General features: G+C 43.2%; 1 protein-coding gene across 4 annotated transcripts in view; it reads right to left on the bottom strand.

Moving 5' to 3' along the window:
- TLK2 (tousled like kinase 2) overlaps window positions 1–14,555 on the bottom strand; it is a 98,836-nt gene that overhangs the window by 39,820 nt on the left and 44,461 nt on the right. For all 4 annotated transcript variants that reach the window (XM_073683144.1, XM_073683142.1, XM_073683141.1 and 1 more), the window contains 6 exons: window positions 13,254–13,406; window positions 10,617–10,683; window positions 5,111–5,208; window positions 2,097–2,178; window positions 1,284–1,375; window positions 620–709 (listed from right to left, as the gene is read on the bottom strand). In XM_073683144.1, the coding sequence (XP_073539245.1) occupies window positions 620–709; window positions 1,284–1,375; window positions 2,097–2,178; window positions 5,111–5,208; window positions 10,617–10,683; window positions 13,254–13,406 (582 nt within the window). The remainder of the gene's footprint in view (window positions 1–619; window positions 710–1,283; window positions 1,376–2,096; window positions 2,179–5,110; window positions 5,209–10,616; window positions 10,684–13,253; window positions 13,407–14,555) is intronic.

Genomic DNA, 14,555 nt, shown 5'->3' with positions numbered 1-14,555 from the left:
CAGAGGGACTTTTCCTTCCTCTGCTTGCCTGCTAAACGCTGCAATCGCAGCATTTAGGGGGTGAAAGTGCCGTGGGCAGTGCAGGCACCGCTCCTGGCACTGAGTGCTGGGTGTCAGCTGTCAAAATCAGCTGACACCCAACGGCCCCCTATGCTCGGGTGATCGCCATGACGTATATATACACACCTCATCGGTCAGGACGTACTTCCCGACCATGACATATATACATATTCAAATGTCGGAAAGGGGTTAAGCGCATCCCTGTACTTTCACCGACAGCCATCTCTACAACATATCAGTGCTTACAGCCGTGTATATTGTACCTGGAGCAGTGACTGAAGCCGCTCCGAGAACACCTCTATGGCTGAAAGCCAGAGAAAGCAGGGAGGAATAAAGTTAATTTCCTCCTGGTGGCTGGGCTTTCAGTGCAGTGTCCACACGGCTTTAGAACACTATTAAACCTACAGATTAACCCCGTATCCGCAGGTTTATAGTGTTTAGGGACATGGCAGGTTCCCTTCAGTAAAAACTAAAAGTCCACAAAAAGTACAAGTGTCTCACACAAAGATGTTCGAATGCAATTTTTGTAGACGAGTCATGGATAAAATCAGCTACTTACGAGTCGGTGTCGAGAGAGAAATAGTCATAAAGTTTGACTATTCTGGGATGATCCAGCTCCTTGTGAATGCGATATTCCCTGCAGGCATGTCTAAGGATAAAAATGTAACAAATAAAAAAACCTGTAAAAGTAAAGAGCACAACTCAAGTAAAGAGGATCTGTCACAAGTCATTGCTCTATGCACTGGAATTTATTTTTCTCAATGGAGGAATGCTTTAAAGAGATATTCTGGGTAGAAGGTGTCACCTATCCATAAGATAGGAGATGACTACTAGATCAGTGGAAGTAAATTGCCAAGACCCTCAACAAATCGCCAAAACAGAGGTCTTCTGATCCAGTTTATGTGGAGCAGCAGTCAGACATGTGGCATTCCAGTCTCCCAGAAAATGCATTGTAAAGCAATAGGATTTGCTCCACTCCATTCACACAGGCAACAGAGGACACTTGTAATGGCAAATCAGAAAAGGGCTTAGCGGTTAGTGCCCCACCAATGTAGTAGTTATCATCTATCCTATAGATAGGCGATGTCTGTTCATGGAAAAAGTTATCCCAGGAAAAAGTTAGCAATCTTATGTGCATCTTTTGGATTAAGTTTTATAAAGAGAACATTCAATATATATTTTTTTAAATGTAGAGAGTAACACTTACTCAATAAAACACTTACTTGTGGTAATTCTCTTTCTTTTCATCCCTCCAGTTCTTATTTAACTGGTGGATTTTCACAGCTACGTATCTTTGCTCTGTTAGGTCAAAAGCCTGCAGAAATAAACATTATATAAAAACATATATTACACCAAAAAGTCATACAAGTACACAATGTAAAAAATAAAATAAAAAAATTACAATGGCGGAGCAAAATATATACACATTATGCATGTACACACACACATACATAATATATATTAATATATATATTATATATAAAATAAATGAACACATGCTATATTCTCTAAACACAAAAATATGGAGGGGTGGTGGGAGGGAATATAAAAAAAAAAACGAAACTTCCAAAAGTTGTGATTTGCAAAAAAAAAAATAATAAAAAAAAAAAAATAAAAAAAATAGACATGAGCAAATAAATTCACAAGACTCTGGTCCAGCGGTCATGCCAATAGTCAGTGAGTCTTGCAAACAAACTCTTACTTGCCGTCAGCCTAGTGCCTCTACTGATTTAAAGGTGAACTCAACGTCATCGTTATGGCTGCCCATGTCTAGTCAGAATGTGCCACGAAGTATGCACATCACATAGTTGCGGTCACATGACCACCCAGTTCGCCACCGCCATCGGAGAATCCTGACAGCTTTGTGCCAAACCTGAACAACCCCTTTACTTCTTTTAAATTAATGTGTTTAAAAAAACACAAACAAACAAACAAACAAAAGAAACCCTCTACTTTTCCATCCCCAAGCAATATTAAAAGGGGGGGGGGGGGGTTCATTATGTTTTGCTAGAGGCATGATGACCGACTGTACTTACCTTATACACTTCACTGAAGCCTCCTCTACCCAGAAGGTGAAGCAATAGATATCGGTCATTTAGCGTTGGATGGTCTTTAAATCTGGAAAAATTACCAGGAAAAAGTTAGCAATCTTATGTGCATCTTTTGGATTAAGTTTTATAAAGAGAACATTCAATATATATTTTTTTAAATGTAGAGAGTAAATAAACCTTAACTATTTGCCAGTCTGAAGAGTATTGGGACCAATCCGACAGCACTTTATTTTTCATACATACTAATCCAAAAGGAAGAATAGTCCCTTCCCCTGGAGTCTTCAACTTCTTGTTTACATACTGAGCAAGAAGTATGGGCAGAAGGGAGTATGGCTGCAGGATTTGTTTATGCTTTACTTATATATCGTCATCATATTCCACAGCACTTTACAGACATTATCATCTCTGTCCCCATTGGGGCTCACAGTCTAAATTCCCCATCAGTATATATTTGGATTGTGTGAGGAAACCGGAGAACCCAGAGAAAACCCACGCAAACACGGGGAGAATATACAAACTCCTTGTAGATTTTGTCTTTGGTTGAATTTGAACCCAGGACCCCAGTGCTGCAAAGCAACAGTGCTCAGTGGTTAGGATAACACTGCACTGTGTTTTGTTGGTAGTCTAACTATGGAGACAAATAAGACCAAAGGATATATAATTTCTGAAGACCATTTTAAAGCCCTGAATTTCTATTGAAAAAAAAAATCTGGTCAATGGCAGACTTAATTATTGTAAACAAAAAAAGTCTACTGCAAAAAAAAGAAAAACAACTTCATTACACAGTAAGAAACTGCTGAAAAAACATCAGCGCAAGTACAACCCCTGGCAAAAATTATGGAATCACCGGGCTCGGAGGATGTTCATTCAGTTGTTTAATGTTGTTAAAAAAAAGCAGATCACAGACATGGCACAAAACTAAAGTCATTTCAAATGGCAACTTTATGGCTTTAAGAAACACTAAAAGAAATTAAGATTAAAAATATGGTACTCAGTAAGGGTAATTTTTTTCAGACCAAGCAGAGAGAAAAGATTATGGAATCACTCAATTCTGAGGAAAAAATTATGGAATAATGAAAAACAAACACACAAAAGAACACTCCAATACATCACTAGTATTTTGTTGCACCACCTCTGGCTTTAATAACAGCTTGCAGTCTCTGAGGCATGGACTTAATGAGTGATAAACAGTACTCTTCATCAATCTGGCTCAAACTTTCTCTGATTGCTGTTGCCAGATCAGCTTTGCAGGTTGGAGCCTTGTCATGGACCATTTTCTTCAACTTCCACCAAAGATTTTCAATTGGATTGAGATCCGTACTATTTGCAGGCCATGACATTGACCTTAGGTGTCTTCTTTTAAGGAATGTTTTCACAGTTTTTGCTCTATAGCAGGATGCATTATCATCTTGAAAAATGATGTCATCATCCCCAAACATCCTTTCAATTCATGGGATAAGAAAACTGTCCAAAATATCAATGTAAACTTGGGCATTTATTGAAGATGTAATGACCGCCATCTCCCCAGTGCCTTTACCTGACATGCAGCCCCATATCATCAATGACTGTGGAAATTTGCATGTTCTCTTCATGCAGTCATCTTTATAAATCTCATTGGAACGGCACCAAACAAAAGTTCCATCATCATCACCTTGCCAAATGCAGATTCGCGATTCTTCACTGAATATGACTTTCGTCCAGTCATCCACAGTCTACGATTGCTTTTCCTTAGCCCATTGTAACCTTGTTTTTTTCTGTTTAGGTGTTAATGAAGGCTTATGTTTAGCTTTTCTGTATGTAAATCCCATTTCCTTTAGGCGGTTTCTTACAGTTCGGTCACAGACATTGACTCCAGTTTCCTCCCATTTGTTTTGTTGTGCATTTCCAGTTTTGGGGACATATTGCTTTAAGTTTCCAGTCGTGACGCTTTGATGTCTTCCTTGGTCTACCAGTATGTTTGCCTTTAACAACCTTCCCATGTTGTTTGTATTTGGTCCAGATTTTAGACACAGCTGACTGTGAACAACCAACATCTTTTGCAACATTGCATGATGATTTACCTTCTTTTAAGAGTTTGATAATCCTCTCCTTTGTTTCAATTGACATCTCTCGTGTTGGAGCTATGATTCATGTCAGTCCACTTGGTGCAACAGCCCTCCAAGGTGTGATCACTCCTTTTTAGATGCAGACTAACGAGCAGATCTAATTTGATGCAGGTGTTAGTTTTGGAAATGAAAATTTACAGGGTGATTCCATCATTTTTTTTCCTCAGAATTTAGTGATTCCATAATTTGTTCCCTCTGCTTGGTCTGAAAAAAATTACCCTTACTGGAGTACGACATTTTTAATCTCGATTTCTTTTAGTGTTTCTTAAAGCCCTAAAGTTGGCATTTGAAATGACTTTAGTTTTGTGCCATGTCTGTGATCTGCTTTTTTTCAACAACATTAAACAACTGAATGAACATCCTCAGAGCCCGGTGATTCCATAATTTTTGCCAGGGGTTGTATATCCTTTCAGGTGTAAACATTGGCGGATAACAGCTAGCACTAGCTGATAACTAGCTAGCACATGTATAACAATAAGTAACCTCTGGAACAGCGAAAGCCCCTCAGTCTTCAGTCGCAGGTGAGATCCTCAGGCTCAGAATTGATAAAAGAAAAACCGCAAACGGGTATGCACTCCTGGATGGATGCACGTCCAAGATGGAGGATGAGAAAAATCAGTATAAGCTAGTGCTAGCTGTTACCAGCCAATATATACTCCTGAACAGATGTAAGGTTTTATGTTGCACCCTTTTTTCTATTGTAGCAAATTCTTTTCACTGTATATCTACTTGCACCAATTCTGCACCAAAAGTTTCCTCTATGTGGATTTACAGGAGTTTTCAACGCATCGCTTCAGACACAAACTGCAGATGGACTGCACCACAGTACAAAGAGAACATCATTCATATTCACACAAAGAACAAACAGGTGGATCATTCATGGAATCCACTTACTGTGAGTTATCTTCATTATGTATTCGTTTCAACTCCCTAATGTGCAAATTCCTTACTCTTTCAAGACGTTCTAGCTCCGCTTGTATTTCAGCTTCTTCCTGCATTAAAAATAAAACAAAAACAAAAGACGTAGTTACTTACTGGTAACGGGATTTCTCAGAGCCCATGACGGCACCACGGAGAGAGGGGATCTGCCCTTCAAGGACAGGAAACCTACAGATAAAAGGGCGGTACCTCTCTCCCGCATCAGTTGTTTACAGAGCATGAGAGGGCCACCAGGTTAGTAACACGAAATTTTACAAATTAAGAACTCGTCAGAGTCACCACGTGGCTACAATAAGTAACTAATAAGTGTGTGCAGCCACACGTTAAGGGAGGGAATGTACGGGTGCAGTCATGGGCTCTGAGAAATCCAGTTACCGGTAAGTAACTAAGTCTTTCTCCTTCCCCCATGATGGCACCACGGAGAGAATTACAGAGAAGTGACTTATTGGGGGGGGGGGGGGGGACCACAGCTTCCAGAACCCTTCTCCCGAAAGTAAGGTACCAAGAAGAGGTTAAGCCTAGCCGGTAGTGATTAAAGAAGGTAGAGGGGGAAGACCATGTTGCCGCTCTACATATCTGCTCTATCGTAGCACCGGCCTTCTCCGCCCAGGAGGCTGCCACGGCTCTGATTGAGTGGGCCTTCAGTTTCTCCGGGGCAGCTTCTCCACGTGAGGAGTACAATAGTGTGATTGCCTCCCTTATCCATCTGGCCAGCGTGCCCTTAGAGGCTTTTTTCCCCTTACGAGGGCCCTGAAAGCAAACAAAGAGAACTATCCTGCCTACACTCCTGTGTTGCCTCGGATTAGGCACCTTCTGACATCTAGTGTATGCAAGACCTTCTCCTTTGTGTTGCTATGGTTAGGGCAGAAAGAAGGAAGGGTGATTTCCTGGGACCTGTGAAATCTTGACGCCATTTTTGGTAGATAGGCAGGGTCGGTTCTCAGAGTAACCCTATCCTCCGAGATTTGCGTGAAGGGGGGGGCCTGCCGATAGGGCCTGAATATCACTAACCCTACGTGCGGATGTGAGAGCTACCAAGAGTGCTGCTTTTAGGGACAGAATTTTTAGGGACGCTTCCGACAGGGGTTCAAAAGGGGCCTCCGTTAAAGCTGAAAGGACCAAGTTTAAATCCCACGGTGTAGTATTTCGGGATGGGATGGGTCTGGACCTAGCTGATGCCTTAATAAACCTAGATACCCATCTATCCCTAGCTAGGTCAACATTGTAGAGTGCTCCCAGGGCTGCGACTTGAACTTTTAAGGTACTTGTGGCCAGACCCTGCTCTAGACCCCTCTGTAAAAATTCCAGGATAGCTGTTAATGGAACCTCCCCATCCAACCTGGAACCTGAGACTGAAAGGAACTTCTTCCAGGTTTTCCCGTATAGTTTGGTGGTCACTGGTTTTCTACTTTGAAGTAGTGTGGTGATAAGATTTGGGGAGAAACCTTTGTCTTTCAGAAGAGCCCTCTCAAATTCCAGGCTGTCAAGTGTAAGCTTGACGCCCGAGGATAGAGAACCGGACCTTGAGAAAGAAGGTCCGGAAGCACCCATGGGTCGGAGATTGATAACCTCCTCACCCATAAAAACCATGCTCTCTTGGGCCAAAAGGGGGCTATCAGGATTACCCTTGCTTTCTCTTCCCTGATTTTCTTCAGAACAGCTGGAATCAGAAGTCGGAGGAAAAGCATAAGCTAGAAGGTATTTCCATGGGATCATGAAGGCATCCACGTCTACGGGGTTCCCCCTGGGATCTAGGGAGCAAAAAGAGTGTGTTTTCTTGTTCCGATTGTTGGCGAACAGATCTATGGAGGGCCGGCCCCACATTTGTACAATTTGTCGAAAAACCGAGTGACTTAATTCCCACTCGCCCTGTTTCAGTTGAGTCTGACTCAGAAAGTCTGCGGTACGATTTTCTATTCCTTTTATGTGTAGAGCTGATAGGGATTGTAAGTTCTCCCCGGCTAAGAGAAAGATGACCTCTGTCGTCTGCATTAGGGAATGGGACCGTGTACCCCCCTGGTTGTTCAGGTACGCCACTACTACTTGGTTGTCTGAAAAGACCCTCACGTGATGTCCTTGTAGTGTATGCCTGAATTCCCGGAGAGCCCGCTCTACTGCTAGGAGCTCCTTCATGTTTGAGGACATTAGCTTTAGGCACTCTGACCAGACCCCCTGAACTACAAGATTGTTGAGGTGAGCCCCCCAACCCTCAGGACTTGCATCTGTGGTCAGGATTTGAGGTGTTGGGATAGTCCAAGGAATCCCCCGCCCTAGATTGTCTATGTTCCTCCACCACTCTAGGGAAAGTGTGGTTTCTGCAGATAGCATTAACTGCCCTTCTAAATGCCCTTTTAGGGATTTTTCTGCCTCCAGAATTTCCCAGTGTAGGTTCCTGGTATGTATTTGGGCCCATTGGACGGCCGGGAAACAAGTTGTCAGGGAACCTAGAAGGGACATGGCTCCCTGTAGGTACATAGATGGGTGGGACCTTGCCCGTGACATCTGGCCCATGATTTTGCAAATTTTCTCTGTGGGGAGACGATACTCCTGTCTTTTTGAATCGAACACGATGCCAAGGTATTTCTGTATTTGGCATTGTACTATTTTAGATTTCTCCAGATTCAAAAGCCATCCTAAGCGAGTCAAAGAATCCATGACTTTTCCCAGATGGGATTTGCAGTCTAGGAAGGAGCTGCCTATTACCAGGAAGTCGTCTAAGTATGTGATGACCAGGGTATTCTTTTCCCTTAGCTGAGCCATTACCTCTGCCACAATCTTGGTGAAAACCCTTGGGGCTATGGCGATGCCGAATGGGAGGGCCGTATATTGATAGTGTCTGACCACTCCACCCATGGGAACTGCTACTCTGAGGAACTTCCTGTAGTCTTTGTGTATCGGCACTTGATAAGCGTCTTAAATCCAGGACGGCCATAAAACAATCGGGAAACAGCATTTTCACTGATGATTTTATTGTTTCCATTTTGAAGGCTTCCACCTTCAAAAGTTTGTTTAGCTTTTTTAGATTTACAATCGTCCTGTACGTCCCATCTGGCTTTTTCCTCAGGAACAACGGAGAATAGAAACCCCTGCCTTCCTCCTCCTCCGGGACTTCCTGAAGGACTGCCTTTCCTACTAGTCCTTGGGTTTCTTGCTCCAAGGCGTGCTGCTCCTCGCTTGAGGACCTTTCGGAGGTCACGACAAAGTTTTGTTGAGGAAATGTGAGGAACTGGAGTTTCAGGCCCGATTGTATTATGCTCAGAATCCATGAGTTGTTGGATATTAACTCCCAGGCAGGGAGAAAGCTTGAAAGCCTCCCCCCCACCCGGGGCAAATCTTCATTGGGAGGTCTTTCTGCTATCGTTGGGGGGTTGATTAAATAGGAATCCTTTGGTCTTCCTTCTCCTGTCTTCCCACCTATCCTGCTCTTTAGGGGGTTTTCTACGGATAAATCTCTTACTCCGAAAAGGTTTTCCGTAAGCATTGTTAGACAGGATAGGGAAAAACTTCTTATTGTCCCCTGCTTTTTCTAAGAGGTCATCAAGAGCAGACCCAAATAGAAACTCTCCTTCACAGGGGATGGAGCACAATCTTGATTTAGTTTGTAGCTCCCAACATTTGAGCCAGAGGGCTCGTCTGGCCGCGTTAGCAAGCCCTGTCGCCCTAGCACCTGATCTGACGGAATCTGCCGAGGCGTCAGCTAGGAGGGCCACAGCCCCTTTCATCACTGGAATAGATTCAAGAATTGTGTCTCTAGAGGTTTTCTGCCTTAGTTGCGTTTCAAGCTGATCCAGCCAGACCAAAAATGACCTGGCCGTACATGTGGCTGCTACCGCAGGTCTTAGCCCCCCACCAGCGGCTTCCCAGGAACCGTTTAGAAAGGAGTCTGCTTTCTTATCCATGGGGTCTTTTAAGACGCCCATGTCCTCAAAAGGAAGGGAGTATTTACTTGAGGCTTTGGCGACGTCCAACTTTGGCGCTTTCTCCCAAAAGGAACATACAGGGTACTCGAACGGGTACTTCCGTTTAGGTGAAAGGAAGCCCTTCCTCTCCGGTTTACTCCACTCCTTCTTAATTAAAGAGAGGACATGCTCATTTAGTGGAAAGGACCTCCTCATTTTTTGATCTAGACCGCTGAACATTATATCTTGGATAGATTTTTTGGGCCGGGGATATGCTAACCCCATGGTAGACCTGACTGCTTTAATGAAGCTATCTGTTTCCTATATAGGAAAGCAGCTCCGTCCTCCTCTATCTGTAGACGAGGAAGAGGAAGATGAAGAGATGGATGTGTCCGAATCTTCGCCATTTTCAGAACTACTTGATCGGGACTCGAGGGATATGGTATTTTTTAACCTTTTACCCCCCCCCCCCCCCCCCCCGAAGGATTTAATGGTATTTTCGACTTGCAACTTAATTAGGTCTCTAAGCTCAGAGTCAAATATCGGGCCCAAGTAGTGGGTAGGGCAGGTCCTATTCTTTAGTTTCCCCGTACTCTTTCTTCCCTGCAGGTGGGGTCCTCCTGGAAGACGCTGAGGTGGAGTCTTTGCTGCGCTGCGATGATCGGCTGGAGCGCCCGCTTCCACTGCTACGGCCCTGGTGCCCCGTTTCTTCCGGCTTCTTCTTTCGCTGGGTTGGCGGTGGCGACTGATGATGCAACCCTTGCTCCTCCAGCAATTCCTGGTCACTCATTTCCTCTCTTTTCTTTTTTTTTTAAAATACAGCCAACAGCGTGCGTACGTACATACATACATATTAAAAAAAATATAATTTTTTTTTTGACAGCGTGCCAGAGCTGTTAGCAGCATTATCTGGCGTCCTGCGCTGTCTTTTAAGGCACTGGGAGATCCTCCCCCAGTGCCTGTGGTGACCCCGCGCCCCTTCCTCCCCCGCAGCTGCAGGAGGACGCCGGCGCAGACTGGTTTACCCAGTCATGCATTGCGGCGGATCATTCGGAGGCGCATGCGCGGCAGAAACCCGGAAGTTAAAAGTACGCTGCCGGGCCGCGCTGCGCTCTCACCTGCCGCAACCAGGGGGTCCAGCACAGCACCTCGGCGGGCCCCGACAGGCTCAGTCCTCTTCTTCTGGACACCCCCCCCCCCACACACACATCCTAGAGGCCCACTGACCCCAGCGGTGGCGCATCAGGGCACCGCACAAGCCGAGGCAGGGAACCCCCACTGCCTGGATCGGACTGGTCGGGCCTGGAATCCCACGACGATCATCTTCTGGCACCCCGCAGGCATGCCTCCTCAGGAACTGTAGGATCCCGTCAAGGACAGGAAACCAACTGATGCGGGAGAGAGGTACCGCCCTTTTATCTGTAGGTTTCCTGTCCTTGAAGGGCGGATCCCCTCTCTTCGTGGTGCCGTCATGGGGGAAGGAGAAAAAACACACACACAATCGCATTAATTTAGAAGCAAACAAAAATTATAGTGACGATGAGTAATTATTTGATTCTTACTTTTTTTAGGTGACCTAGTCGGAGTTTGAATATTTCCTCCTGTTCATGATACTCTGCTAATGTTAACCTGCGAACAAAAAAGTAAAAAACCTTTTAAGTTTCTGTTTTTTAAAGAACCATCATTAATGGCAACAGTTTGGTCGGGCATCTACATCATTTTTGATAGATTTTAATAGCATTATTTCATTATTATTTTGATTTCATTTATTTATTTTTTAAGGGTGGTTGTATCAAAAACCAATAAAATGGCAATTTTGGCATCTTGACTTCTTTTTTAGCCCTCTGGGTTACATTATTTGAAAGATTGGACTTTTAAGGACGTGGCAAAAACAATTTTTTTTTTTTTAAGTTTTATTATTGCTACATTTTTTATTTTTATAGATTAATGAAATTATGTTTTCCAAAACTTAAAATTTTCACTAGTGTTTAGTCCACACGGGTCTTGAAACTCTAATCATTGGTTCAATATTGTGCAAAACTTTAGTATTTCAATATATAGTGAAAAAAGATCTCCAATGTAGCCTAGCATATGTTTGGGCATTAAAGTAGTACTAAGATGGCAGCCATGGGGTCCTTCAGCAGGCACCTGGCTACCATGAAAACCCATCAGCACCATATTCATATCATGAAGGTAGGTGGGCCAAATGACATCCGAACAGACGCCCCCTGCTCTCGCCACTTAAATGCTGCTGTCAGAGGGAGGTATTTAAGAGGTTAACAGCAGTGATCAGAGCTAGCTGCAGAGGCTGCTGTTAGAGGCAGATGTTTGCTACATCTCACAGCCGGCAACTGTCCTGTGTGGAGTCGGCTCAGTTCCTGGGCCTACTCCATGACGTAATAGTACATCATGAAAGTTGTGAAGACAACAATTCCATAATATAAACACATACAACACACAAATAATACACGGTTATAAGAAAAAAAAAAATAAAAACAATCTTTGCACACATGATGACATACAGTTATATGAAAAAGTTTGGGCACCCCTATTAATCTTAAGCTTAATGTTTTATAAAAATTGGTGTTTTTGCAACAGCTATTTCAGTTTGATATATGTAATAACTGTTGGACACAGTAATGTTTCTGCCTTGAAATGAGGTTTATTGTACTAACAGAAAATGTGCAATCTGCATTCAAACAAAATTTGACAGGTGCATAAGTATGGGCACCTCACCAGAAAAGTGACATTAATATTTAGTAGATCCTCCTTTTGCAAAAATAACAGCCTCTAGTCGCTTCCTGTAGCTTTTAATGAGTTCCTGGATCCTGGATGAAGGTATTTTTGACCATTCCTCTTTACAAAACAATTCAGGTTCAGTTAAGTTTGATGGTCGCCGAGCATGGACAGCCCTCTTCAAATAATCCCACAGATGTTCAATGATATTCAGGTCTGGGGACTGGGATGGCCATTCCAGAACATTGTAATTGTTCCTCTGCATGAATGCATGAGTAGATTTGGAGCAGTGTTTTGGATCATTGTCTTGCTGAAAGATCCATCCCCTGCGTATCTTCAACTTTATCACTGATTCTTGAACATTATTGTCAAGAATCTGCTGATACTGAGTGGAATCCATGCGTCCCTCAACTTTAACAAGATTCCCGGTGCCGGCATTGGCCACACAGCCCCAAAGCATGATTGAACCTCCACCAAATTTTACTGTGGGTAGCAAGTGTTTTTCTTGGAATGCTGTGTTTTTTTGCCGCCATGCATAACGCCTTTTTGTATGACCAAACAACTCAATCTTGGTTTCATCAGTCCACAGGACCTTCTTCCAAAAAGAAATTGGCTTCTCCAAATGTGCTTTTGCATACCTCAGCCGACTCTGTTTGTGGCGTGCTTGCAGAAACGGCTTCTTTCGCATCACTCTCCCATACAGCTTCTCCTTGTGCAAAGTGCGTTGTATAGTTGACCGATGCACAGTGACACCATCTGCAGCAAGTTGATGCTGCAGCTCTCTGGAGGTGGTCTGAGGATTGTCCTTGACTGATCTCACCATTCTTCTTCTCTGCCTTTCTGATGCTTTTCTTGGCCTGCCATTTCTGGCCTTAACAAGAACTGTCCCTGTGTTCTTCTATTTCCTTACTATGTTCCTCACAGTGGAAACTGACAGGTTAAATCTCTGAGACAGCTTTTTGTATCCTTCCCCTGAACAACTATGTTGAATAATCTTTGTTTTCAGATCATTTGACAGTTGTTTTGAGGAGCCCATGATGCCACTCTTCAGAGGAGATTCAAACAGGAGAACAACTTGCAAGTGGCCACTTTAAGTAGCTTTTCTCATGATTGCATACACCTGGCTATGAAGTTCAAAACTCAATGAGGTTACAAAACCCAAAAAAGTGCTTTAGTAAGTCAGTAAAAAGTAGGTAAGAGTATTTAAAACAAGAAAATGATAAGGGTGCCCATACTTATGCACCTGTCAAATTTTGTTTGAATCCAGATTGCACATTTTCTGTTAGTACAATAAACCTCATTTCAAGGCAGAAACATTACTGTGTCCAACAGTTATTACATATATCAAACTGAAATAGCTGTTGCAAAAACACCAATTTTAAGAAAACATTAAGCTTAAGATTAATAGGGGTGCCCAAACTTTTTCATATAACTGTATAAACCACACTATTCCTTGCACTTACGCTTCATTTTCTGCACCATTGGTCTTGTTTTTACGTTGCTTTTGCTCGTTATTAGCTGGTGGAGTCTGTCCCATAGCGGGAGGCTTACGTTTAGCCAGCAACTTTCGTTGTCGCTCAATCTCTTCCCTTTGAGAATTTATTCGTTCCTGTTGCCTAAAATGGAAAATAAAAAATTATCAAAAATTGACTCAATCTATATGTAAAAAAGTTTTGCGGGAATTCTCACAATCTAGGATATACTATAAATCAGCCTTAAACACTTCATTCTCATCTGCCTAGGCCACCCTAGATGACCGTTTTCATATTGCTTGATGACTGTCCATATAGAATTTATCTGGCTTTATTTTTTCACCATGTGCAATTAGTGGTCACCTAGAAAATTGCTGTAAAATAAATAAAAAATAACAGCCTAAGGCTGTGTGCCCACTATGCGTTTTAAAAGCGTTTATGCTGCAGAATTTCTGCAGCATAAACGCTTGGTAATCCATGACCCATGGTCCCCAATGACAAGCAGCAATGTCAATGCCCATGCTGCGGATTTTTCCGCAGCGTTTATGCTGCGCTCAAAAATCAGCAGCATGTCCATTAATTTTGAGGACACGCAGCGTAATCGCCGCCATTGACTTGCATTGGAACGCTTGGATTCTGCATCACTGCATCTGTAGATGCGGAATCCAAAAGTTTCAATGTGCGGATGGTACCCGGGTGTGGAGGACAGGAGACTCTCCTCCAGACCCAGGTACTATAGAACCTGTAAAAAAAAAACTAAATAAAAGAATAAAATAAAAAATAAATAATGTACTCACCTTCCGACTCCTTCTGTGCTTGCCGGCAGATCGTGGTGGACTGTAGGATCTGCGCTTGATGTCACAGTCATGTGAAGGCAGGTCCTAGTACAGCGTACCGCGATCTGCCGGCAGCCGGGACGGAGCGAAGCAAGACACAAGGGGCCATCGGAAGGTAACTAAAGATTTATTTTTAACCATTCTTTATGGTCAAACTATATAAATCCATGCCGGTTGCATGGATTTATATAGGGTGACCAAGTTGTCAAGCACTTTCCAAGTGATGCTAAACACTTGGAAAGCGCTTGTCAACGCCCATGCGGAAATGCATGCAAAAACGCTTCACATCCGCATGTCCCTGGCAGGAAAAACGCATGTACAATCTGAATGCATTTTTTTTCTGCCAGGGAGATGCAGAAACGCTCAGGAAAAAATCCTGAGCGTTTCTGCATCATGGGCACATAGCCTAAAGCAATTTTACTACATAATAGAGATAGCATCTCTAAGATACTCCATA

Source organism: Phyllobates terribilis, unplaced genomic scaffold (assembly GCF_046119375.1).
Source record: "Phyllobates terribilis strain yellow unplaced genomic scaffold, ASM4611937v1 Scaffold_5__5_contigs__length_657084704, whole genome shotgun sequence".
Classification (NCBI taxonomy): Eukaryota; Metazoa; Chordata; class Amphibia; order Anura; family Dendrobatidae; genus Phyllobates; species Phyllobates terribilis.
The sequence above is the reverse complement of the archived record's forward strand: the minus strand, read 5'-3'. Positions and strand labels throughout refer to the sequence as shown.